Raw genomic sequence first — 27,549 nt, 5'->3', positions numbered from 1 at the left:
TGGCCTGTTACCTCTTCATGTTTCCCCCTCGCTAGGTTTTATTTTCCCCATTAAAGTTGGCAGCATTGTCCAGACGCCGCGCTGATGTGGTTGCAGTTGTGCATTCTGGACACGTGTCTGGGCTTTGGTTCAGCAGCCCCGCATTACTCAGGTTTTGGCACATGGCGCTCGCACCCATCCATCACTCTGGAGTTTATTCTGTCTGTTTCCTTGCTGATCACCTCATTTTGGAATGAGAAGAGGCTCACTCTGCTTCAATTATCGGCCCATTTCCTTCTGTAGCCAGTTGCAAAGACACGCTGCGGTACTGGTTGTAGTTAGTGTAAATCTGGGCCACCGTGACCCCTGTGACATTGGGAGCTCTGGTATTAGAGACGAAAATAGGCAACAATTATGCATTGTGGTCAGCCATAATGATAGTCAGGTCAGAGGGCCACCTAATGAGTGATGCGTAGACTGTCCCTGAGCCTTTGCTTCACAGGGTTGGCTACTTGCTTCTCTGGTTAGTGTGACTTAGGGTCAGCCGTTCCAGCAGTCCTTTGTGGGGTCTGACCCCATGTTGGGAGGCTCAGCAAGTGCTTGTTGGAAGGGGTGAATGTTTGAGCAGTGCAGCAGAAGGGTTGAACACAGGGGCACTAAAGCTACACTTCCTAGGTTCAAATCCTGGCTCTGCCTCTCACGAGCTGGGCAAATCCCGTGTTCTCTGCAGCTCCCTGCCCATCCGATTGTTTGGAGGGTAAAGTGAGTCATGTATGCGAAGTTCTCAGAGTAGCGCGGGGCACATTTCAGATGCTCAGTAGGTATTACTGATCATGGTTATTACCTGAGAAAAATAACACGTGTGCTACCTCTTGGCACCACCCAGGAGTTCTGGGTGTGGGGAATGCTAATATGGGGCCCACGTAATGCTTGTGGAAACTGAGGCCCGTAGAGGAGAAGGTCGGGAGCGGTGCAGTTAAGACTCAAATCAGGATGAATGGGGCACCAAGCCCAGGCTCTACTTCAGCTCCCTGAGGATCCCACGCAGCCTTTGTTCTTTGCCGGCCAGTCCCAGCCCCGAGGCTAGACGTTGGGAGGTTGGCCAGCAGCCCAGGAGCACTTTCTGTAGTCTAGCTTACTAACAAACCAAAAAGCCAGTAAGTTGCTAGGGAGTCAAATTTAAAACAGAGTGTGATTGTTTTTTAAAGGTTAGCCCCTCCCCTGCCATCTCTTCCATCCTAGTGATCTATTTGCCAAGAGGTGGAAGGTAAATAAATAATTTTTTGTGGCAGGCAGCGTGCCAGGCATTTTTGCATTCAGGATCTCATTTCAGCCCCATGGCAGCATGTGATGGAGTTGCTCTTGTTCCTGTTTTACAGATAAGGAAACTGAGGCTCATTTGGTCAGGGTCACTTACCCAGTAAGTAGGTCTGAAATCTGGGCTCAAGCCTGCCCTTAACATTGGGCGTGACTTTGTTATTCAGTATGGCTGCCTCTTTTCTTAGGGGAAAACCTTTCTCTTTGTTCTCAAATCCCTTAGCAGAGCTCTTTCAACGAAAGGATTCTAGTTGCTTCCTCAGAAGGATCCTGCCTGGTGTCCCTGCGGTCCTTTTCCTCGCCACTCTCCAGCCCTGCCTTCTCCCCTCCCACTGCACCACTGAGGAGGCACAGAGAATCCCACTCAACACTGTACCAGGTGCTGGCGCAGGGGCACCCCAGCATCACTTCCCAGGCTGGGAGCGTCATGAGCTCTCTCATGAACAGCTGGCTGGAGAGACTGCCCTGCTGGCCCAGCACTGCCTCCTGGCTTCCCATGTTCGTGCTGCCACCTGGGAGCTGGCCAGGCACATTGTGTCCCAGGACACCGCCTCTGTCATCAAGCTCCCCAGCTCCAGGTGACTCTGGCCTTGACAGCAGTAAAGGCTGGAGCCCTGAGCTGTCCTTCCTAGCATTCTCTTCCTGCGTGTTCTGGTGAATGCAAGACTTGACCAGTCGTTTCCTTCTCCATGAAGCCCTTCCACCCTCCCACCACCCGCAGCCCCCGCAGCCCGGCACAATCCCCACTCTTCCTTTGTGCCCCAGTGACCTTTTCTGCCTAGTTTCTGCACGGGCCGCATGGCAGCACATTGCCTGCTCCTGGCTGGATGGGAGCGCTGCCTAGGCGTGGCCTTGGCTTCCCTGCTCTCAGCCCAGCGCTGGATGTCTAGACGGGCCGCCGTGAGTGACTAGGTCCGTCCTCTGGTGACTGCAATGAATACAGCTTCCCAAGTTATCTGATTCGCTTCTAGCTTATATTTAGTGCATTATGACAATCTGACTTGATTGAAAATCCTTTAGATCAGTGGTCCCCAACCTTTTTTGGGCCACAGACCAGTTTAATGTCAGAAAATATTTTCATGGACCGGCCTTTAGGGTGGACGGATAAATGTATCACATGACCGAGACAAGCATCAAGAGTGAGTCTTAGATGGATGTAACAGAAGGAATCTGGTCATTTTTTAAAAATAAAACATTGTTCAGACTTAAATATAAATAAAACAGAAATAATGTAAGTTATTTATTCTTTCTCTGCGTACCGGTACCAAATGGCCTATGGACCGGTACCGGTCCGCGGCCCGGGGGTTGGGGACTACTGCTTTAGATAATTTCTTTTAATTGAGGGATAATATAAAGTGCATAAAAGTGCACGTCTTACTAGGTGTACTGCTTGATGGCGTTGAACGTATGATTGTATTTGTGTGTAATTCAAGTCAAGACAGAAAACATTACTGGCATCCGTACAGCTCCTTCACAGTCTAACTAACACCCCCTGTTCTCTTCCCCAGCTAGTCACCATTCTGATTTCCAGAGGGGCCTTTATTGTAAAGATGTTCTTTAAAAACTGTGAAATACATATAAGAAATACAATAGCATTTATGATGGATTAACCATTTTTAAGTATACAGTTCAGTGGCATCAGATACGTTCCTTCAAGGTATTCTTTACATTTAAATGGCACCGACCGTACTTCTTGGGTTAAAACAACTGATATAAAAACAACTAGAGTGGAAAGTGAAAGTTCCCCCAACCTCAGTATCATCCTCAGCAGGAACCGCTATTTTCAGTTTGTATATTCTCCAGACCTTGCTTAGTGTAGTCTCATACAAATATCTATCAGCACAGCAAAATATATGTACAGAACGTGATTTGAACCAGTGGCTTTGTTTTTTAACTGGAAATGGGCCCCTTGATGGATTGGTCGCAGCTAGCTTTTCTGTGTGCCGTCTGTGTCCAGGCCCGGAGGAGGGGCGCACACAGACCTAGTGGAGGGTGCTCTGACAGTGGGGACGTCGGCGTGCTGCCCCTCCTCGGCACTGACTCCGGGCCTGGCATGCTTCCGTTTCCCCTCCTAACCCTTCTTGCTGCCCTTGCAGAACCTGTTCTCAGATCCTGCAGCACCTGGTAGGACTTAGTGCTGACCTCCTGAGAGTCTCCTCAGGTATTCCTCTTTTAAGCCAGGACCAAAGCCTTAGGCTGGAGGGATGAAGGCTGATGGAAAGCATCTTTACCCAGCAGGCAGGGGCAGTCCGGGAGCAGTTAGGCCCTCAGGCCACTCCTGAAATCACACTGTTGGCCTTCCTCTAGCTCTGACCACAGAAACCAGCTTACATGTCCAGCCAGAACCCCCAGTTCTCTCCTTGCACCCTGCACTTGAGTACCTGGCTGAGTCTGGGGTCCTGGGCGCTGAGCCTTTGGTGAAACCCTGCCTGCAGCATTTGAGAAACACAGACCTTATTTACAGGATCTTTTTTTTTTTTTTTTCCATTTTAGAGAGCAGAGAGAGAGAGAGAGAGGGAGATAAAGGGGGGAGGAGCAGGAAGCATCAACTCCCATATGTGCCTTGACCAGACAAGTAAGTGCAGGGTTTCGAACCAGCGACCTCAGCACTCCAGGTCAACGCTTTATCCACTGCACCACCACAGGTCAGGCTACAGGATACTTTTCTCTGAGACATGCATGGTGTGTTTTCTTTTTTTTTTTTTTGCATTTTTCTGAAGCTGGAAACAGGGAGAGACAGTCAGACAGACTCCCGCATGCGCCCGACCGGGATCCACCCGGCACGCCCACCAGGGGGCGACGCTCTGCCCACCAGGGGGCGATGCTCTGCCCATCCTGGGCGTCGCCATGTTGCGACCCTCCTGGGTGTCGCCATGTTGCGACCAGAGCCACTCTAGCGCCTGGGGCAGAGGCCACAGAGCCATCCCCAGCGCCCGGGCCATCTTTGCTCCAATGGAGCCTTGGCTGCGGGAGGGGAAGAGAGAGACAGAGAGGAAGGCGCGGCGGAGGGGTGGAGAAGCAAATGGGCGCTTCTCCTATGTGCCCTGGCCGGGAATCGAACCCGGGTTCTCCGCACGCTAGGCCGACGCTCTACCGCTGAGCCAACCGGCCAGGGCTGGTGTGCTTTCTTTATGGAAAGAAAAACCCAACTTTCTGATTTTTTCTTTATTCTGAAGTGGGCTTTGCCATTTTTGGTTGGTGTCATCACACTTGCTCTTTTGCTGTATGGAGTCCAGCTCCTAGAAGTATCAGTTAGCTCTTTTCTTTCCTTCTTCCATTTCCTCTTTTTTGTTCTATTACTTTGGATGCAGTATAGTACAGGCAGCCACGGTTTCACTCAACAGCCGTCCCATGCAGGCCCTGCCCTGTTCCACCTGGTTTAGTGTTGAGAGCACAGCAGGGAGGAGGATGGACGAGACCCCTCTCTTGGCGGCTTTCCATCTGGAACATCTGGAATTATCCAGTGTAACAAAGAGGTTCCTGGGAGGCTGGCAGCCAGAAGGCTGTTGAGCAGAGCAGCAGGAGTGATCTCAGATCTCTGCCGATGATTTCCAGCCAAGCCCTGTCAGCTTCTCAATGCTAGCTGTGGGATCTGGATGTTGTTAGTATTAAGGGGGGAAAGTCAGGTTTTTAAATATAGACGAAAAAGAGGGAAAATAAAGTCCATAATTCCAATGTCCAAATGATCCTTGCTGAATTTTCTAAAAAGTTAATATACATACATGGTTAGAAGTTTCAAATCTCATGGAAAGATACAGAAATGAAAAAATACAAGTGTACTGCGTGGGTGTACACTCATAGTACTGCTCCCCTTCTTTCTTTCCCCAAAGATGGAATTCTAATATGTTCTTATGCAGCTTTCCAAGGAAAATTGCATTTATAGCATCAGGTGGAGCCTTTGAATAGCTTTACCTGAAAGAGACTCCACTGTGTTCCCTGTTCTTGCTTTTCCTTCCTGATGCTCTTTCTGTATCAGTCTATCACTCGATGGACAGACCATAATTACCTAACCACTCCCCTATTGAGGGACATTTAGGTTATTTCCAGCTGTTTACTGGGTAGGTTACATTTTAAAGGTTTGAAATTTCCCCAGCAAGCATGCCTCCCCAACACCTGATCACCGAAAAAGCAGATCCCTTTGGAAAGTTTTAAAATTCATTTTCATAGTTGATATTTTTTTCAATGTAGGGAGGGAAGGGAAGGTCACTGGCATTCACATGCTGGATGCTTACTGTGTTGCCAGGCTCTGAAGGACCTTTACATGCGTGGTTTCATTTAGCTTTAGGTCAGAATTACTTTCCCAGCATCTTAGACCAGAAACCTGAAGCCCAGAGAGGTAGCCTTAGCTAAGGTAGCGTTCAGCGAGCGTGCTCGCGGCCCCGACCCGCGCTGGACTGTGTGCGCCCACCAGTTTACTTCCCTCTGTTCTCTCAGTTGTTCCGCCCACCTGCCTCTGCACGTTCAGCGAGCGTGCTCGCGGCCCCGACCCGCGCTGGACTGTGTGCGCCCACCAGTTTACTTCCCTCTGTTCTCTCAGTGGTTCCGCCCACCTGCCTCCGCAAGCGGCTCAGGGAGTGGTTTCCACTTCCATCCTTGAGAACTTCTGCTCGGGACATCTAACTGGATGGCGTTTTGCTCCGTGCCTGGTCTCGGTTTTCGGTTTCTGAAAGTTTTCACTGTGCGTGTCATGGTCTGACTAATACTCGTTGGGAATCAGTGGTGATAGGAGGGAGCTGTCACTTTATCTTGGGGCCCTAACATACGGGGTTCAGGTCCCTCATGAGAGGATGGGGGTGCACCTGGGGCCACTTTCGATCACACAGCATCCTGAGTGGGCTTTGATAGATACTGTCTGTCACGCGGTGCATGCTCAGAATGCTCTGGGCTCTCAGTGGCTGGCGTCTATAATGCGCTATCTGGGTTTCCTGGACACTAGAATCATGTCTTAGTTCATCTGTCATTTTCGTGGATGAATAATCCTAAGTGGGTAAATAAAAATTAATGTTTGGATTTGGATGCTAATTTAGCTTTCAATTACGTTTGTTTTGAGTGTTATTGAAATTAATTTGTGTTCCTTGAGCACATTTTACTTATTGGCATGGTACAGTGGCCCCCAGATTACAGTTGGTTGTTGTTTGGGGTAAATTCAGAAGATGAATAAACCATATCAAGATAATGAAAAAGGTTACTTGAAAACTTTTCTTTTTTTAAATGACAAAATGATATCTGAACATCATCCAGACCCTGGAAAGAGAAAAACACTTCATTCAGAATCCTGCCCCAGACAAATCAGACGATTTTCTTTTGTCTTTGCTCCTTTCTAGTTCTGGTCCATTTGTATGTAAATGCTTTTTAGAGAATACTAAGTATGGAACTGAGTTTAAGCTCCTGGGGAAGCACTGTTATTTTAGGAAGAGCTTGGGCTTTGGGATTGGGCAAGCTTCTGTTAAAATTCTGATTCTGCGTAGCTGTGTGACATTGGGCAAGTCACTTACCACTTCTGAGCCTCTATTTTCTCATCTACAAAGTGGGACTGATAATCCCTATATCTCCTGGTTGTTATAAGGACTAAGATACAGCCATGTTTTCCAGAATATGGGACATGAACCACTGGTGACACAACAGGCCTCCTTCAGTTCTCTTAGAAGCCTCTGACTTTTCAGGGAAAAACTTCTTCCTTTGGATGTGAGCTTTTTTTTTAATTTTTATTTTATTTTATTTTATTTAAAAATTTTTAAATTTATTTATTTATTCATTTTAGAGAGGAGAGGGAGAGAGAGAGGAAGAGAAGAGAGACAGAGAGAGAGAAGGGGGGGAGGAGCTGGAAGCATCAACTCCCATATGTGCCTTGACCAGGCAAGCCCAGGGTTTCGAACCGGTGACCTCAGCACTTCCAGGTTGACGCTTTATCCCACTGCGCCACCACAGGTCAGGCTGGATGTGAGCTTTAACTCATCACTGATACTCACTAGCCTTCTAAAGAAAGCTAGCCTTTGGCTACATTTAGTCACCTTGCTTTGCTTTTCTGTTACTTATTTTTATAATAGCAAGGCACAATGGTGTTCCATTTCCTTTAGTGATCCACAGTTTCTTTTAAAATAAATTTATTTAAATAAGTTAATAATAACATCAATGTGTGTAGTAAGTCATAAATGGTACAGATGGCTTATTATGGCTTTGAATCCCCTCCTGGCTGTGTGACTTTGAGTGGGTCATTTAAGATCTCTGAGCCTCAGTTTCCTCATCTGTAAAATGAGGATAATAAAAGTACTCTCTCCTGGGGTTGTAAAGTGTAAGTGAGGTAACATAGAGCCCTTAGAACACATCTGGCATATACAGAGTACCGTAAAATGTTAACAGAAGTTTCTCAGTTTCTCATGCAAATGACTGATCTTCGTGAGATTGCAGTTTCTGACTTAGGATGCGGGGCAGTAGTAAATGGTAGCTGAGGCTATTTTGATTATTTGATCATGTTGATGTTAATATTAGTCATAACAACTAATTAGGAGGTAGCGTTAGTTACTTTGGAAATGGATTTCTTGGGGCAGAAACTCTTGGGCAGCTTGACAGGATCCAGTGAGATGCAAAGGTTCAAATCCGCCTGTTGTCTCGGTTCTGCTGTCCTAGGCCAAGCCCAGCATTCGGTGCTTTATTAAACCCACTGAGACTCTCGAGCGGTCCCTCGAGATGAACAAGCACAAGGGCAAGCGGCGGGTGCAAAAGAGACCCAACTACAAAAATGTTGGGGAGGAAGAAGACGAGGAGAAGGGGCCCACCGAGGATGCCCCGGAAGACGCCGAGAAGGCTAAAGGTACAGAGGGTGGTTCAAAAGGCATCAAGACGAGTGGGGAGAGCGAAGGTGAGTGTGCCCATGAACCCTGCCCTCTACCCGTGCCCATGAACCCTGCCCTCTGCCCGTGCCCGTGAACCCTGCCCTCTGCCCGTGCCCGTGAACCCTGCCCTCTGCCCGTGCCCGTGAACCCTGCCCTCTGCCCGTGCCCGTGAGCCCTGCCCTCTGCCCGTGCCCGTGAGCCCTGCCCTCTGCCCGTGCCCGTGAACCCTGCCCTCTGCCCGTGCCCGTGAACCCTGCCTTCTGCCCGTGCCCGTGAACCCTGCCCTCTGCCCGTGTCCGTGAGCCCTGCCCTCTGCCCGTGCCCGTGAACCCTGCCCTCTGCCCGTGCCCGTGAACCCTGCCCTCTGCCCATGCCCGTGAACCCTGCCCTCTGCTCGCGCTGCGAGCCGGGCTGTCCTCTCTGTCTGGTACCCCTTGTGTGTCAGGGTGCTTCTCTTCATCCCTGACACTGCTGTACCTTACTTTAAACCAGTCATTTTCAACCGTGTTAGCTCGCGGCACACATGAGCTCATTACTAAAATTCTGTGGCACACCAAAAAATGTATTTTTGCCAATCTGAAAAAAAATGAATAGGTATAATTTTGATTCATTGACAGCAGACAGCTATTGTTGTGTTGACTGTTGTCATTTTTTTAAATTGACAATTTAAGGGAAAAGAGGTCAGTGCCCCTGACTAAATAGTCAGCTATTGCATGTTTTAAAAATTCCTGCAGCACAGTGGTTGAAAATCGCTGCCCTGCACAACCCAGCCGTTTGAAGGTAGATCCAGTGCAAGGCCTGCCTCACTGGGTGGGTGACCCGGAGCAGGGTTTTGTGCTCTTAACCTGGGCTTCAGTTTCCCCATCCCTGAAAAGAAGGTAACAAATAGCATTTACTTTGTTACTACAAGAATTAAATGAGTTAATTCATGTAACATCCTCAGAACAGTGCTTGGCCTGTGTCATAAATATTTGCTACTACTACTATTATTGTCATCATTTTTATCGTTATTGCTCTTCTTATTATTCCTGATAACCAGGATTGTGATTTTTGACAGAAGTCATTGTTTCCAGTGCACAGCAGGAAGAAAAGGAGGCAGTGTTTAATGAACTTACATATTTTTAATAAGACTGGTTTTTTGGAATCAAATAATGAAATACAACCCCTTGGATTCTTTCATTAAGATTTTTTAAAAGTCCCATGTGTTTAGAGTCAGGTACAGTTGTGTTTGCTGCCTATGGGTGCTGAATAAACAGAATACTTCAGTCTTTTTTGCCTTTGTCAGGAAGGAGGCTGTTTTAGTTTTCACCTCCTTCTTATTTAGATGCTAAAACCTTCTCAATCTGGAGAGAATGGTCCGCCCTGGGATTAAGCAAATTTAAACCATCCAGGTCCTTGTGTCATGGGCTGGGCACAGAACCACACAGATGGGGCCCCTGGCCACAGCCCCAGGCACTCAGGGTGAAAGAGGTGGTGGGGGGGTTGAAGTGGGCTGGAGGCTGTGGTCGCTGGGGGTGAGCTCCCACCACACCGCCTAGGACAGGCAGAGGCTTGCTTCGGCTCCCAGCTGTGGTCTGCAGAGCGGGTGAGCAGCACTTCTTGCAAGCCGTCCTCTTGGGTCCTAGACTAGCCCTGACTGCTCTGACGCCCCTCTCTTTGGCCCCGTCAGCCTGGGCTGTGTGAGTCCCTAGTCCCAGGCGTCTGAAGCTGGGAAGCGGAGTGGCTCAGTAAAACAGTGACTGGAAACTCATTTGTTTTGGGGCAGTTTGCTGCAATTATGCAGCCAAAACCCATCCCCATCCCCACCCCTTCTGGCCCCATTCTGAGTTTCTGGCTGTTCCCAATGAATGCCACGATCACATTTCAATAAGTATCACCAGAGAATTGTTCTGGTGCTACTGGTCCTCTTTTTAAGGTTTAGATCTCCAGTATGCTATTATTTCTGTTCAAAGTGTGCAGTCAGCTTTTTGGTTTAGATATTCTCTTTTGGCTCAGAGAACCTTTACCAACAAATATCACTTTGGTGAGGGGGTGGGGTAAACACAAGGGAAGCCATACTTATTTGCTTACTTGGATCATTTGGATTTTTTTTTAACTCACAGAAAATTGTCTACTTAAACCCTAGATTTAGCTGTCTGATAGCCATACCAGGGGGCAAAGGGACGACTTTCCCCCATTTTGTACTTTGTGTTCTCATCAATTTTGTTTTGGAAAGATGCTACCCTCTTTCATTCCAGTCCTTTTAAGGGCTGCTCTCTGACTAGGCCGGACTGTGACTAACCGTGGTGTGGACAGGGCAGTCTTGGCCTCGAGCGCACGACCAAATGAGTCAGCCTGGTGACCCGGTCCCGGTGCGCAGGGCCTTCCGTGGCTCGGTGGGGCTGCCGCTCCAGCTCACTGTTAGGGTCGGGGAAAGGCCTTCTGCATGCTGAGCCCACCTGCCCTGTGCAGGGGCAACGGGGCAGGTTTACCAGTTCATAAAATCCTGCTCTCCAGGCGGCCACCCGGCCAGGTTGTGCCTGGCAGGGCCCAGGAATTTCCCGAGGATTTGCTTGTTTAGTTGGCGTCGACTTCAGAGCGCAGTCGAGTGTGGCTTTCTCCAACCCCCTCCCTTAGTATTTTGGTACCTTCTTATTTTCTCAGTCATGCATTAGCCTTCCTATCCAGCTCACTTAAATAAAATACAACTTCCTCAGGCCTGTCTAGAAAACAGATACCTAACTAGGCAGCAGGAGTTGTATTCTAGGGCTTTTTGAATCATATATTTGATCTCTTAGTTATTCTCATATTTGAAGGCGTGGCCGGTGGGTGTTCTGTTCTTAGACTGTGTCTGTAAGTTTGGGTGAAACTGCACAGCTGTTCATTCCTGTGACTTGGAAGGGCATCAGGCACATTTCCTAATTCAGTTTCAAGCCAGAGGACAGTAGATGGGGAAGGTTCCTGGGAAATGGGAGACCTGACTTGCAGACTTGCAGTCCTGTCTTGGTGTCTAGGTTTCCTGTGGGCCTTGGATGGTCTTCTTAAGCTCGGGGCCTTTCCTTTTGGAAATTATGAGTATAAGGAATATTATTTACACAACACTATTTTTTTTAATGAGAATATGTTAGTATTCTTGAGATTGCAAGATTTAGAAATTCAACTCAAGTTGGCTTATGCAAAAATAATGATTACTATTTATGCAACTGGGAAGTTAGGCAGGGCTCGATCCAGGTGCCTAGATACCCATTGGCAGTGCCAGGCTCTCAATCTGCCACTTACCACCAAGTGGAGAGACAGCTGCTTCTTCTCACTGGCTGCAGCTGAAGTCTGGGGGCCAGTGCTTGTTGATGCTCATGGGCCTGGCTTGCCCACCGTTGGGGAGGGATGTTCTGTGCTGATTGGCCAGGCCTGGGTCACATGTCTGCCCTACTGTAACGCCCCCAGTAAAAATGAGGTGTATTTGGTGGAAGAAGGGGCATAGATGCTGGTCCAGCACAGACAGTGGACCCTCCCCTAGAAAGCCACAGTATTTCCGTGTCCTCATCCCCTGAGGGCCATCTTCCATCCTGTTTTGAGATGGATATGTGGTTTTCTCCTTTAAATGATCTCTTTTCTGCCCTGGCCTGTTGGCTCAGTGATAGAGTGTTGGCCTGGCATGCAGGAGTCCTGGATTCAATTCCCGGCCAGGGCACACAGGAGAAGCGCCCATCTGCTTCTCCACCCCTCCCCCTCTCCTTCCTCTCTGTCTCTCTCTTCCCCTCCCACAGCCAAGGCTCCATTGGAGCAAAGTTGGCCCGGGTGCTGGGGATGGCTCTATGGCTTCTGCCTCAGGTGCTAGAATGGCTCTGGTTGCAACAGAGCAACACCCCAAATGGGCAGAGCATCACCCCCTGGTGGGCATGCTGGGTAGATCCCGGTCGGGTGCATGCGGGAGTCTGTCTGACTGCCTCCCTGTTTCCAACTTCAGAAAAATACAAAAAAAAAGTAAATGATCTCCTTTCTAGCAAGCTTCTTGCATTTTCTTTGGTTCTAGGGGCTTATTGACAATCTGGTCCTAACAGACAGGTACAGGTGACTCTTCAGTATAGAGATACTGACACTACCCCCCCCCCCCGCCACCATCCCATGTTAGTGGTGAAATCTGTACTTAAAAAGGTGGCCTAAAAGACAGGAATAAAAAGGCATGTGATCACAAGTCACAATTTTGTTATGATCTGATTTGAATGTGGCATTAACATGTTTTTCCCCCCTACAAATGTAGCACCCAAAACTCACACCTCCAAGTTTAAGTTCAGATGAGGAAGTTGTATAAAATGAATGTGCACCCCTGGACCCTCCAGCCCTACCCCCAGTCTGCTTGCCCCAATGTGATGGGTGACTCATTCCAAAACCAAGAAAATCACAGGGCCCCTACATTTTCAGAAAGTGAATACTGAACGGAAGACAAGGGGACCCTAGTCCACTGAGTGCTCTCTTGGGTATGTGTTTGTGTCTTAGCTTGCTCTGCAATCCGAAAGGGCAGTCATCTCTTTTTGGATTCACTTAGAGCAGAAACTTGGTAAATATGCCTGAGCCCTGTCCGGATAGCTCAGTTGGTTAGAGCAGTGGTCCCCAACATTTTTTGGGCCACGGACTGGTTTAATGTCAGAAAATATTTTCACAGACCAGCCTTTAGGGTAGGATGGATAAATGCACAAAATAAAATTATGTGACCGGCGTAAAAACTGTGGTATTTTTAAATATAATTGTTGAGCCTGACCTGTGGTGGTGCAGTGGATAAAGCGTTGACCTGGAATGCTGAGGTTGCCGGTTCAAAACCCTGGGCTTGCCCGGTCAAGGCACATATGGGAGTTGAAGCTTCCTGCTCCTCCCCCCTTCTCTCTCTCTCAATCTCTCTCTCTCTCTCCTCTAAAATGAATAAATAAATAAATATAATTGTTGAACTTATGAGACAAGTGTCAAGAGTGAGTCTTAGACGGATGTAACAGAGGGAATCTGGTCATTTTTTAAAAATAAAACATCGTTCAGACTTGAATATTGATATAAATAAAATGGAAATAATGTAAGTTATTTATTCTTTCTCTGCGGACCGGTACCAAATGGCCCACGGACCGGTACCGGTCCGTGGACCGGGGGTTGGGGACCACTGAGAGCATTCATTGTCCAGAAACACAAAGGTTGTAGATTCTATCCCCGGCCAGTGCACATACAGGGACAGATAGGTGTTCTTGTCTCTCTCTCTCTCTTTCCCTTCCTCTCTCAAAAATCAATAAAAATATAAGGATCTTTAAATAAATATGCTTAAGACAAGAGAATGAATTGTTTGAACTTCTTGTTTGAAAAACAGTATTTGGCATGTTTTCTGGCCTATGGGAAAAAAGTAGGCATCAATTTCATGGCCTAACCTTCAGAATCTACTGTTGTCATGGAAACCCAGCAAGGGCATGGAGTGCAGGTGACAGCACTGACTGAACCTGCCAGGCCAGCTGGGAGTTGAGGAATGCCTGGGAGCCTACAGCTCCAACTTAGCTTGTTGTTGTTGTTGTTTTTTAAGTCTCCACTGATATGAAATCCAGCCTGGCCTCATTTCTGGCTCTTCTTATAAAGCCAGAGTAAACCCCAGGCCCAACAGAGTTTTCTGATGGGGGGTGAGCCAGGGACCAGCGAGCCGGAAGTTAGGGTCTGAATCCCAGACCTGTGGACTGCTCCTGAGCAGCTGGGTGACCCTGGGCAGGTCATTGCCCTTTCTGTGTTTCTCCACTGATAAAGGGGGCTTCATAATAGCCAGCCCACAGGGTTAGAAATGGGCACATCAGTGCCTCAGCGTTCTGCACGGGACACGTGCACTGACTGGGAGCGCTGGCCAAGGTGAAGAGTAGAGGGAGGAGCTTGGAAACGGTACTTGAGTTTGGCTATGGGGACTTTGTGCCTGGGCACTCAGTCAAGTTTCTGGGGGCCCATCCCCGTTAGTGTCTATAAGGAATAGTGAGGTGGCTGTTTCTCTCTCTGGAGGGAGGAGAAGGATTGGGAGGCTGGGCCATGGTTGCAGAGAGCTGTGGGAGCGCTGCTTTTCAAATGGGTTTAACTAGTATAAGGAGGAAGATTGGAGGTCAGTTTAGGCAAACCCTCTGAAAAGCCACTTCCCAGAAAAACATTCTGAATTCAATCTTGTGCTATTCAGTAAAAGATAAAAAGCAAAGAAAGGAGCACCCTAAATACTCTGCACATGCACACCCAGTTGTTGCCAGGCCCTGTTTGCCTCCTGGAATTCTGCTGCAAAGCCAGCAGGAGCACGCACTTCCGCCCTTGTATTCTAAGTAACCAGCAAGGGATCTTTCTTCTCCTTCCCCTGACCGTCTTTTGAAGGCCTTCTTATTCTCCCTATCCCCGCCTTTTATTGTCTGTCCTCACTGTGATTGCTGGAATGTAGAACACAGAGGGCAACTGAGAGAATCCTGGAATTTGTGAAGTCAAAGACTATGGGGAGGTCATGCCTGCCATTTCCCTGAAAAGTACTTCATTTACCAAATATTAATCAGATCAGAATGTATATCATCCCAGGCAAGCTGATAAATTATTGCTGTTACATAAAAAAATCAGAGTGTCAGAGCATTGGGAAGCTCATGGGCTTGGCCAGAGTTGTCATGATGAGAGGCAGAAGCTGATGTCCTCGCATCCCTGGGCTTCTGGACGTCCGTCCACACTGTGAGCAGCCACCGCCATCCCGCCCAGAACTCTCCATCTTCCCAAACCAGCACTCTGTCCCCGGTACAGCGACTCCTCTCTCCCTCCCCCAGCCCTGGCAAGCACCATTTCACTTTCTGCCTCTCTGAACTTACTACTCTAGGTCCCTCATAAATGGAATCATTCAATCCTTCTCCTTTTGTGACTGACTCCTTTCACTTAGCATAATGTCCTCAGGATTCATCCAGGTTGTGGGAGCTGGCAGGATTGCCTTCCTCAATTTATGGTTGAACATTATTCTGTTTTTTGGCTAGACCACGTTTTGCTTATCCATTCATCCGTCCCTGGACCTTTGGGTTGCTTCCACCTTTTGTCTGTCATGCTGTGAGTGCTGCTGCTAGAGCCATGCGTGTGTAAATCCTCTTCTGCTCCGGGGCTTTTGTGAAACGATCTGATCGAGGCCGAGGAGAACCTGGGCAGAGCCTGCTGACCCCAGAGGACTTGGAGACCTGGGTTCTTCCTCCCAGCGTCGCAGCCTTGCCAGCACATTCCCCACTCCAGAGACTCAGGATCTCACTGTGGAACGGGGTCACTCGCTGGAGTGGTGCTGGAGCCTTCAGGATTCCCAGCCACGGTGCCCGGCAGAGGAACTAACCCAGATGCTCATTCACAGAAGGCAGCCAGCGGGCAGTGTGGGATGAGGAGCCCACTGCAGCTGGGGGGGCGGGCAGGGTCCCCCCACATAGAATAATTAATAAACTCCTCTGTGCCTCAGTTTCCCCTTCAGTAAAATGCAGAGATTATGTTAGCTCTGCATTGCCCCAACTGTGGAGTGTGGAGATATTTTTACGCGGCCCAGAGTGGGACATAAAAACCATGGTGAGAAGATGCATCATGTATATTATTGTCATAGTTGCTTTCTGTTTATATTGGTTTTATGCTTATAGTGGCATTTCAGATTAATAAAAAGACAACAAAAATAGTATAAAGAATACCCATTTATGCTTTAGCCAGTTTTACCTTTTGTCTTTTTTTTTTTTTGTATTTTTCTGAAGCTGGAAACGGGGAGAGATAGACAGACTTCCGCATGCTCCTGACCGGGATCCACCCGGCACGCCCACCAGGGCCTATGCTCTGCCCATCCGGGGCATTGCTCTGTTGCGACCAGAGCCACTCTAGCACCTGGGGCAGAGGCCAAGGAGCCATCCCCAGCGCCCGGGCCATCTTTGCTCCAATGGAGCCTCGGCTGCGGGAGGGGAAGAGAGAGACAGAGAAGAAAGAGAAGGGGAGGGGTAGAGAAGCAGATGGGTGCTTCTCCTGTGTGCCCTGGCCGGGAATCGAACCCGGGACCCCTGCACACCAGGCCGACGCTCTACCACTGAGCCAACCGGCCAGGGCCCAGTTTTACCTTTTAACATATACCCCATTATATCTCATTTGCTTTCTTATTTTCATTTTCTCTGTCTGTCTCTCTCTCTACACACTTGTTCACAAATATATTTTTCATCTTGCCCCTTCCCTCCTAAATCCTTCAGCGTGCATTTGCTAAGAATAGGGTATTCTCTTTTATAACCACAGTATAGTTATCAGCTTCATAAAACTTCCCTACTGTCCATGCTCCAGTCCATCCGTTGGTCCATTAATAAGGTCCTTTATAGTGCATTTCCTCCTGCAGTGCAGAACTCAGTCCAGGGCCAGGTCGCGTCTTTGATCATCGTGTCTCTTTAGCCTCCTCTACTCTGGAGCATTGCCACAGCCTTCCTTTCTCTTTTCCAACATTGACTTTCTTTTTAAAGTTTTATTTATTGATTTTAGAGAGAGGATATAGAGAGAGAAAGGCAGGGGGAGGAGCAGGAAGAATTAACTTGTAGTGGTTATTTCTCGCATGTGCCTTGATCAGGCAAGGGTTTCAAACTGGCGACCTCAGCATTCCAGGTCGGGCTTTATCCACTGCGCCACCACACGTCAGGCCCAATGTTAATGTTTTTGAAGAATACAGAACTTACCCCTCCTTTGTTTTAATAAGATGTTCCTCATTCTGTCTTTGATGTTTCTTTGTGATTAGATTAAGGTTTTGCATCCCTGATTGGAACATGGCATAGGTGACATTCTGTCTTTCTTGGGGTGTCACAGTTGGATGTCCTTCTGTCCCTCATAGGTGATGATAATTTTGGTCACCTGGTTAAGGTATTGCTTGGTTTTCCACTGTACAGTTATTTTTTTCTTTGCAAGTAATCCATAGGAAGACACTCTGAATGTGCAAATCCTGTGCCTCATTAAAATTCCCCCTTACACAGCCCTGGCTGGTTGGCTCAGTGGTAGAGCATCAGCCTGGCGTGCAGGAGTCCCGGGTTCGATTCCTGGCCAGGGCACACAAGAGGGGCGCCCATCTGCTTCTCCACCCCTCCCCCTCTCCTTCCTCTCTGTCTCTCTCTTCCTCTCCCGCAGCCGGGGCTCCATTGGAGCAGGGTTTGCCTGGGCGCTGGGGATGGCTGTATGGCCTCTGTCTCAGGGGCTGGAATGGCTCTGATTGTGGCAGAGCGACGCCCCAAGATGGGCAGAGCATCGCCCCATGGTGGGCGTGCCGGGTGGATCCCGGTCGGGCGCATGCGGGAGTCTGTCTGGGTGCCTCCCTGTTTCCAACTTCGAGGGGAAAAAAAATTCCCCCTTACACTTTGCACTCATTGATGATTCTTGCCTGATCCAGTCTTTACCAGCATGGTGGCAAAATGTTGACTGTCTAACATCAGCACTCTCTTCATGTTTAAAACTCAGTCTTCAGCATCTGCTGTAAACAGGATTCCTCCCCCCTCCCCATTTATTTATGTATCTGTCTAATCTTGGCACAGACTCATGGATTTCAGTTTTTCAGTGGTTTATATCATATTTCATTACTATATTTAATTAATCTTGTGCTCAAATTGTTCCAGATTTAGCCATTGGGAATTCTTTCTAGCTGGCTGCTATGTCCTTGTGATAAGCCCCCATCATTTTTTCAAGCAGTCCTTGCACTTTCTGGCATAACAAGGTATTCCAGGTTCATCTTCTATTTACTCTGCCCATCCCGGGGATTAGGCATTTCTCTGAAAAGCTCTGGTTCTTCTCAGTGGGCAATGGTATTAGAAGCCAAGACCTGGGCACTAGATGTGCTTATTGCTACTGGATTGTCTGGCTTTTTGGCTCCTTTAAGGGACACAGCTAGGAAATATAAGCATATATATATATATATATATATATATATATATATATATATACACACACACACACACAAAATACACATTTATTTATGCATACACGTACATACATACATACAAATGTGCACAAACATACACAGAATTTAAAAATCACAGGTTCATACCAATACCTCTAATTCTGATCAATACCCAGAGGGCTGTTTCCTGCCTTCCCCCATTTCAGATTTGTATCTCTTCTTCTCCAGTGAGCACTCTGTATCCCAACAACAGCATAGATTTATTGTCTCAATCCTGTAAGCACATCTGAAAAGTTTCAGAATTATTTATTTTTTAATAAACAAACGGAAGAGTTCAGAATTGTCTGTGACTCCCAGACCATTGCCAGTGCTTCGGCTGTCCCCAGACTGAGGTGCAGAGGGCACAGAGTTAGGTGTGGTGTCCATAAACCACTACCCTGGATTAGTTGTCTCTCTGCCTTCCTCTCTGCCCCTTCAGGGGAGGATCGATATTTATTTGAAATAAATGAGTATTTATTTTTTCTCAGTTTAGGGTTTTCTCTTCCCATTCTTATTGATTTGATTTCTATTTTTAAATATATGGAATATTAACGAACTCAGAACCATGTCAGAAGGTATGTTTAAAGACATGTCCCTCCCTCCCATATTTCTTTCATACCATTACCTGTTTTTTATAACCAACTTGATTGTTTTCTGGAATATCCTTCCTGTGTTTCTTTTTGTAAAGAGAAGCATGTGTGTGTGTGTTTTCTTATTTTCCCTTCTTTCTTGCACACGGAGTAGCACACCACATATGCTCTTTGGCACTCGGCTCTCTTTACTGAGCAACATCTCCAGGACTCACTCCGTATCCGCTCAGGGAGTTCTTCCTCATTTCTTTCTGCAGCTGCACTGCGTGCATGTGCCATAGTTTATTCAGCCAGTCTCTATGCTTGGACATTTAGGTAGTTTCCAGGGTTTTGCAACTGCAGATAATACCACAGTGAATACCCTTGTGTGTGTGCATTTTCTTATTGCTGGAGGTGTATCTTCCTGATAAATTCCTATAAGTGGATTGTTGGGTTGAAGGTTATAGCAGTGATTTAGTTTTCTTTTTTTTTTTTTTTAGCTTCTAAAAATATTTTTATTTATAAAGTTTTCTTTTTAAAATGTAATTAAATTAAAAAAAAAGAAGTGATTAAGTAACAAATAGTACAGGCAACACACAGACATAGCAAAATCCTAAAGGCAGACAGATGACCGAAGTTTGAGTAGAGCTGGGCTAGGTTATTGTTGAAGTCCCTTCAGACTCCAAAATAGAAACCTGGTTTGGGTGGGAGCTCATGGTATAATAACTGAGGTTCAGATGGAGCCCCCTGAGAACTTTTCGTCAGGGCCTGAGTCCCTAGTGACTGTCAGTGGACAGTGGAAATCTGAGTTCACATGGGCCCACTGATCTGCTTTCCCAGTGGTGGCAGCATGGCGTGTGCACCCTGGGAAGGCAGCAGGCTGGTGTCAGTGTGGGGCACGGGGCAGGGAGGACAGAGTCTGTGCAGAGCCATGCTGGAGGTTCTGGTGTGGCGCAGAGAAGGGTTCACTTTGACCCTGAATCACCATGAAGAGTCAAATCATTTTTGGCATCTTCTTTTTTTTTTTTTTTTTTGACAGAGACAGAATCAGAGAGAGGGACAGATAGAGACAGACAGGAAGGGGGAGAGAGATGAGAAGCATCAATTCTTCATTGCGGCATCATAGCTGTTCATTGGTTGCTTGTTCATTGATTGCTTCTCATATGTGCCCTGATGGGGGGTGGGGTGGGGGAGGGGGGGCTACAGCAGAGCAAGTGACCCCTTGCTCAAGCCAGCGACCTTGGGCTCAAGCCAGCGACCTTGGGCTTCAAGCCAGTGACCTTTGGGTTCAAGCCAGAGACCTTTGGGTTCAAGCCCGCATCCATGGGGTCATGTCTATGATCCTATGCTCAAGCCAGTGACCCCACACTCAAGTTGGTGAGCCCGCACTCAAGCCAGTGACCTCAGGGCTTCGAACCTGGGTCCTCCGCATCCCAATTCCATGTTCTGTCCCGTGCGCTACCCCCTGGTCAGGCTGGCATCCTCTTTTTAAGGATGGCTATCGAATTTATTATAGATTAATAAGAATCAGGAGAGACCCTCCCGTAGATCTTATGACCCATCCCTCTGATGCCCATGTAGATTTTTGCATACAGTTTCAGGGAGTTTACAGACCCTAGGTAAGAACCACTACTTTTAAAGAGTTGTTGGGTAAAATTGTTAAAAAGAAGGTGGGGAAAAAAACTGTTTTGGCATTGGGAAAAGTGTTCTATATTCATCTAGAAAATTAATCTAAATGGAATAGTTCAGTCCACAACTATGCTGGCTGGGTTGGAGTATATGGGGGTTTGGGGTGCAGCTGTGGGGACTAGGGTGGTCCAGCTGAGGTTTGGACACCTCGTTCAGTGTGGAGAGGCCCTCGTGGGCCTGGTCCTGCCCCAGGACGTGACGTGGGAGGTGGAGAGGGGGCACAGTCCTGGCTTTCACTATTACTTTTCTAACTGTGTAAGAGTCACTGCCCTGCTCGGTTTCCGTGTCCTCATATACAGTATCCAGGACCAAACCAGCGGTTTTCTGGCAGTTGTGTGTGAAGTGCCAGAATTCCAAAGGAGCTTCAGGGGCCTCTGTGGAGCTCCTGAGGGAACCCGCGGTCTGGAGGTGTTTGAGACCCCCCCACTCTACCTGGAGCAGCTCTGCTCTCCTCGGCTTACCTTGGTGGTGTGCCACGGGAGATTGTCATTCGAAACTAATATCTGTTTAACAAGTTTGATGAGCACTGGATTGGATTGTCTTTCATCTCCCTCTCCTCTGTTCCTGATAGTGTCTAGGGAGATAAAATACTGAAAGGGAACAACCATGTCACAGCAGGCTTATTCCCCAGGCTGAGGCACTAGGGCTTAGCTCTGTAACTTGAGGGGGGGGTCATTGGAGCCGATTTCCTGTATATTATACATTTGACATTACCGTGCTAATGTTATCTTCATTATAAAACCAACAAAATAGATATTTTTTGCAGATGAGAATAATTAAAAATGAAAGGTACTGCCCATTGAATCATCTTGCACACCCACCGAGGTGTCTGTACCCCACTGTTGAGGAGGCTAGGGTAGCTGGGGCGCCTGAAGGAGGCTGGCGGGGGTGAAGCCGCGAGCACAGAGAGATGGATGGTTCCCGGGCAGCAGCTGGCCCCGCCTCCTGCTCCTTGCCGGATCCATGTGCTGCTTGGACTACTGTTGACTCAGGAGCTCTCTGAGAATCCACTCTCTTGTTCTTTTCTTAAATTTAGCCCCATCCTAAGCAGTAACATCCATAGAAGAACAGGTTTTCTGTGCAATTAGAATTTTTTTCTAATACTCGTTATAATAAATGCAAAACTATGTAAGGAAAAGTTTGTCCACATACCATTTTAAAACCATCACAGCCCCCACCTGTGTAGTGGGAGACTCCAGTCTGTGGCCCCTGAGTCCACGCCGCAGTGATGGGGAAAAGGAGTTGGTGAGAGCGAGTTGCCAAGGTCCAGGCGCATGTGGATATGTGAGGGGTGCACTCCTCCATGCCATAAAAGAGTTGCGAGTACAGTCTCACATCTGACAGTCCCAGAAGGGTGGTGGGGATGTGACGCCTCCTTGAGAGAACATTGCACAAGTGGGTCACAGACTGTGGGGGCTGTGGGTCACCCCTGTATATATGTTCCAGCTGCCAGAACCTCCTGCACTGGGCTGGACCAGTCATCCGTGTGTCCATTCCAGGGATATTTATTGAGCAACTACCACGTGCGGGCCCTGGGCTAGACAATGGAGTTTTAGTGGAAAACAAGGCAGCCACTGTTTGGAAGCCCACACTCTAGAAGGGGAAGGCAGGCAGTCAACAAGCAAACCAATAAATAGGAAATATAAAATCCAGGTAGTTATACATGCTATAAAGTAAAATCAAGATAAGGGGGGACGTGGAAATTAATACAGAAGAATTTCAAATAATTTATGTAGCTACTCCACCCCCAAGGAAGTAGAAAGTAACCCCTGACTCCCTGGGTGTGGGCTGTGCTGAATGACTTGCTTCCAGAAGCTCTGGGATGACAGGAGGAGAAAGTACCTTCCAGTGCAGAAACCCGAGCAGCATCCACTAGCCCGAGTGATGCGGACTCACATCAGCAGCCATGAGTCACGTGGATGCCCTGTACCCTTGATAGGATGTGATGAGAAAGGCACTTCCCCTCTGTGGTCTTCCTCCCAGAAACCTATAGCCCCGGTCTAATTATCAGAAAAACATCAGACCCACCCAGATTGAGGGACATTCTACAAATTCCTTGACCAGTTCTCCTCAAACTGTAAGCATCAGAAACAAAGTTTGAGAAACTGTCACAGCCAAAAGGAGCCTAGGGAGGTAGGACGACTAGAGGTAATATGGTAACCTACATAGGATTCTGGAACAGGAAAGGGGCATTGGGGGGGGGGGAACTAAGGAAATCTGAATGAAATATACAATTAAATTAATAATTTGAAGAGGTAGAGGAAACACAAGTGGAGAGAGTCTCTGAGATGTCTCTGAGGTGGTGACATCTGAGCCTTGAATGGTGGGGTTGTCATGCCTGGGTAGAGAGGACCTGGGGTGAGAGCATTCCAGGCGGAGGAGACAGCCCTGTAGAGGTCCTGGAGCAGAAATAAGCCTGGGACCATCCGAGGAGAGCGAGGAAAGCTCGGCGCAGCTGGAGTGGTGCTGGGCGGAGAGGGCTGGAGGTGGTGCTGGGCGGAGAGGGCCGGAGGTGGTGCTGGGCGGAGAGGGCCGGAGGTGGACGGGGGCCGGGCTGTGCAAGGCTCTGACACCATGGAGGCTTTGGGATCGCATCCTGAATGGGATGGGAAGGCAGTGCGGAGTTTTGGACAGAGGAGTGACACTTGGGTCGATGTAGTGAACAAACCAGGCCAGCAGGAAAGGAAGCAGTGGCCAACTGGGGCCCCGTGTGAGTCCAGGGCAGTGATGGCAGAGGGTGTGTCAGAGCCCAGGTGGGCTCCCGTCTTTCCGGAAACAAGTACAGGTTCCCACTTTGTCATCTTCCCCTTCATTGTCTCCTGAAGCTTGGAGACAGGAACTGAACTCTGGGTTCTAAGAACTAAGTATTTGGAGGTCTGTACCTGTGTCAAAGAGCTCTGTGACCAGATACCTTCCAGCCCAGCAACTGTCCGTCTCTGATTCAAGATGTTTTCCTTCATTAGTTCATACCTTCTCTGAATAATAAAATGTACACCAGTGCTTTAGTGAGTTGCTACTACTTGCCCTTTTTTAATTGGGAAAAATAAAGCATGTTTCCTAACCTCTCTCTGTGGCCCAGAAATTATAAACAGAAAACAAAAGACTTCAGTCATGGCAAAGCTTTTTCTAAGTGTAAACAATTTCAGAGTGTTTTCAGTGAATCTGGTTATGTTTTATTAACCACATATTTCTTCTGTGCTGCCTCAACTCCTTTGGAAAGGAAGTGTGGTATCAATAAACTAAATGATCTTTTTTTAAAAACCTTGAAATAAAGTAAATTGTTGCAATTTGTGTTTTCTTGTCAAAATCAGGACTTCATTTCTTGGTGATGCCAAGATGAAAGAGAGGTTCTGGCCTTTGTCTTATTTTCCCCCCAGTATGTCGCTGGTGCTCCTGTCACCGCTGCTGAGTATTTGTTTGATGTGTTAGGAGCGGCTTACTGGGGCTTGGTCTCGAACATGAGTGTGTCTGTGAATCCGGGTCTGGGCAGCTGTCTGGGCTCATCCTGGTCTCCGTACTTGCTTCCAGAGATCGAGATGGTGATCATGGAGCGCAGCAAGCTCCCAGACCTGGCGGCCAGCACCTCCATGCAGGAGCAGAACACCACAGACGAGGAGAAGAGTGCCGCCACGGGCTTGGCGAGTGCGCAGTGGAACAGGTAGGAGGCCAGCCCCACCAGGTTCATGCTGCTGCTGGGGTGGCGCCGCCCACAAGCCAGCCTGGCAGGGCGGGGCACTGCTCAGTCTCGGGGATGAGGTGATGGGCTCAGCAGTGGCAGTGGTGCCTTGGCTGGGGTGCCCGCTATAGAACCTAGGGCCTCCTTCCACCACCCAGATGGTCTCCTCTGCCTCTCAGCCCAGCCATCCTGCTTCCTGCCTTTCCCTCTTCTTCAGCTCATAGAGAGGGTCTCTGAGATGTCACCAGAGGCTCAGCTTCTCTCAAGAGGCACGGGGACAGAGCTGGCACTCAACTCTTTAGTGCTCATCCCTTGGAAAGAGAATGACTGAGACATGGTGCCACCACCACCAAGCACTGCAGTGCTGGGCCCTGTCGTAAAGGGTGTGGGCTGCCTGGTAGCCGTGTACTGGCCATTCTTGGAAGGCTCCCTGGCTCTCAGGAAGGATCCCCTTGGGAGCAGTGTTTGGATCTCCTGTCTCATTCATTTTGTGCCACGCACATGGCTGTCCACAGGGCCTGCCCTCATGACTCAGCTGGCATGATTTAATGCTGCTATCCACCTTGGACTTTGTGCCCAATTGTTTATTTCAATGATGGCCTGCCAAAACTACATCCTCTTAAACCTTTGAGATGCCACATTTCCTGGAACCTTGCTATAGCATCGGCCCTCTCGGAATGGACTTGTAGAGGCTGCTCCTGAAGTAGGCAGTGAAGTGTGGGAGGTCTCCATTCTGCTGCCCCACCGCGCAGACCCTGTCCGGTGTTAGCACAGCAGCGTGGTCTGTCAGCCTGCACGGGACTCGGTCCCTGCACCCAGGAGGTGGGGTGGCTGTGGAGCACACATGCCCCCAGTCTATTTGTTAATCCTACTGGAAGAGCTGAAGCCACAATACTTTTCCCCTCCACTTCTTAGTTATCTCTCTGCTTGGCAGATGTTTCAGTTACCTGAAGGATTAAGTTTTACCAAATGCACAGGGGAGCCATTTTTAGTTTTGGTTAAGTAAACATGCTGGAGTACAGTGTGGGCTGTCCTTGTTATAACTTACAAAGCTTGTTTTGATTTTGCTTGGCACCAAGAGATATAACTCCTAAAGCTCTGAAAATTAAGGAAATCATTATAAACACAGAAAAGGAGGGGGAATAATCTTTAGGTGTGTGGCCTAGTATCAGTTAGAATATGAATAATTAGGGAAACCACAGACTAGAAGTGGGGGATGCTCAGGCCAGTGGGGGAGCATCTGCCTAGTAGATCATCGGCTGCTGCTTTTAGGCGAGTGCTGTCTCGGTGTGTTCAGTGTCTTAGGATCTGTTCGATGGAAACAGCACATATTTTACATAGTGTGGCAAAACTATAGCTTTGCTAAAGGAAGAAAAATACCCACGTGTTTTCCAAGTAAAAGAGGTGAACAGACCAAAATGTTATGTTTGGATGTTGGGGTTGAGACTTCTTTTTTCCCTGAATTTTAGTGGAGAGGGGTTATCTTAGAGTTGATTGAGATGGTTCTTGCCTGGTTGGACCTAGAGGGTGTTACACTAAGTGAACAAGTCAGTCAGAGAAAGACAGGTACCCTATGCTTTCACATATAAGTGGAATCTAAAGAACAAAATGAAACAGACTCAGAGACACAGAGAACAGACTGATAGTTACCGTAGGAGGGAGGTTGGGACGAGGTGAAAAGCTGACGGGATTAAGAGGCACAAGTTGGTAGTTGTAAAATAGTCTCAAGGGTGTAGAGTAAATGGGAAATATTGTCAGTTATGTTGTAATAACTATGTATGGTGTCAGGTGAATACTTGAAATAATGAGGGGATCGCTTTGTAAAGTACATGATTATCTAACTACTATGCTGTATACCTGAAACTAATATAAAATAATATTAAAAAAAGAGAAAGAGATTGTCTTTTAATTTTTGGTGACTTTGGCATCTTCTGCCGTGTGGTTTATAATGGAAGTGTGAGTTGGCCACATGCAGGGCCGTGGGCCCAGGGATTTTGGGGCCAGAGCCCTGCTCTGTCCTGAGAACAAATGCCAAGGAGAGATGGGCCAGGCCGGAGTTGCCCTCTCCTTTGCAAAGGTATTGAGCTGTTGGTTGTCAGAAATGCCATCAAGGACTTCTGTCCCCCTAGTTCCCAGCACTGAAGGTGAGGGAGGGGGACAGTTTGTTCTTGACATGAATTGGGTTTTGACATAGTTCCTTCCACTTGTCTGAAGAAACAGCCTCGCACAAAGTATAACTGTTCTTGCGTCTGGGCTGTATCTGCATTCAGGGTTAAATACAGGCCAAGAAACTAAAAACCCTTGAAAACGTTCTTCTCTTAAAAAAAAAAAAAAAAGCTTTAAAAATTGTAGAACATACATTTGGAAAATAAAACACCTTAAAAAGTATAAAGAAGGAAAAAAAGGTTTCCATGATACCAGCCTTCAGAGGCAGTGGTACTAACACTGTGGTCATTTCCTACCAGTTTTTTCAATGCCAATTTAGTGGAAATTCTACCCTCCGTCCCCCAGTAACTTATACCTTCCCATATCTGCCCTTTTCTTCTGCCTAATCAAACCCCAAACTCTTTTTCATTTTATTGTACTCTTAGTAAACAATATACTAATGGCCTCATAACACCTCATCTCATAACAGGTGGTATATCCACCCAGCCCTCCCTCTGCTGCTGGCCATTTCATTATTTGTATAATTCCCAAATGAAAATACAACCCAAACTCCAAGCAGCTGGTTTACAAGAAAACATTTTCTACTTGATCCCACTTTTAATTTGAAAGGGTTAGCGCTGTGGGCTTACATAAACCTACATTGCAGAGCTGTTCATGCCTCTTAAAGGTGTTGTGCCATCTGGGCTCAGGGAAAACAGCCTGAACATAAACATCTCCTTTAAGATTCTTTAGCCTGACCAGGTGGTGGCGCAGTGGATAGACTGGGACATGGAGGACCCAGGTTTGAAAGCTCATTATGGAGCTCAGAATTCAAAAAAGTGAAATAGTGCTCTGTGCCGGGCTGTTGCACTCCCCACCCCAGACAATCAATGTTGACAGTAACTGTGTCCTTCCAGGGGTCAAATGTGCCCTTGGTCACTCAATGAAGCGCTCTGCTTTCTTTCTTCAGCCTGGCATTGGACTGGGACATGGAGGACCCAGGTTTGAAACCCCAAGGTCACTAACTTGAGCACATGCTCATCTGGTTTGAGCAAAGCTCACCAGCTCGAGCCCAAGGTCCCTGGCTCGAGCAAAGGGTCACTCGGTCTGCTGTAGCCCCCTGGTCAGGGCACATATGAGAAAGCAATCAGTGAACACCTAAGGTGTCACAACGAAGAATTGATACTTTTCATCTCTCTCCCTTTATGTCTGTCTGTCCCTATCTATCCCTCTCTCTGATTCTCTGTCAAAAATAAATAAGATTCTTCCTTTAGTTTCTGTGTGCCTATGTTTATTTGAAATGTATGATAAGTAGATCTTCACTCTTCTCTCTTTGCATTTTTAGTGTAATCTCCGTATCAGTGGTAACATTTATGGAGCTCAGAATTCAAAAAAGTGTAATAGTGCTCTGTGTCGTGCTGTTGCACT

At 47.7% G+C, this 27,549-nt stretch overlaps 1 protein-coding gene across 9 annotated transcripts in view; it reads left to right on the top strand.

Annotated features, from left to right (window-relative positions):
* CLEC16A (C-type lectin domain containing 16A) overlaps positions 1-27,549 on the top strand; it is a 222,844-nt gene that overhangs the window by 51,159 nt on the left and 144,136 nt on the right. For 6 of the 9 annotated variants that reach the window (XM_066274869.1, XM_066274865.1, XM_066274868.1 and 3 more), the window contains exons 10-11: positions 7,924-8,155; positions 23,829-23,958. In XM_066274869.1, the coding sequence (XP_066130966.1) occupies positions 7,924-8,155; positions 23,829-23,958 (362 nt within the window). The remainder of the gene's footprint in view (positions 1-7,923; positions 8,156-23,828; positions 23,959-27,549) is intronic. The other 3 variants (XM_066274870.1, XM_066274867.1, XM_066274866.1) reach the window with 1 other exon arrangement.

Source organism: Saccopteryx bilineata, chromosome 4, assembly GCF_036850765.1.
Source record: "Saccopteryx bilineata isolate mSacBil1 chromosome 4, mSacBil1_pri_phased_curated, whole genome shotgun sequence".
Classification (NCBI taxonomy): Eukaryota; Metazoa; Chordata; class Mammalia; order Chiroptera; family Emballonuridae; genus Saccopteryx; species Saccopteryx bilineata.
This window is presented reverse-complemented; position numbering and strand designations above follow the sequence as displayed.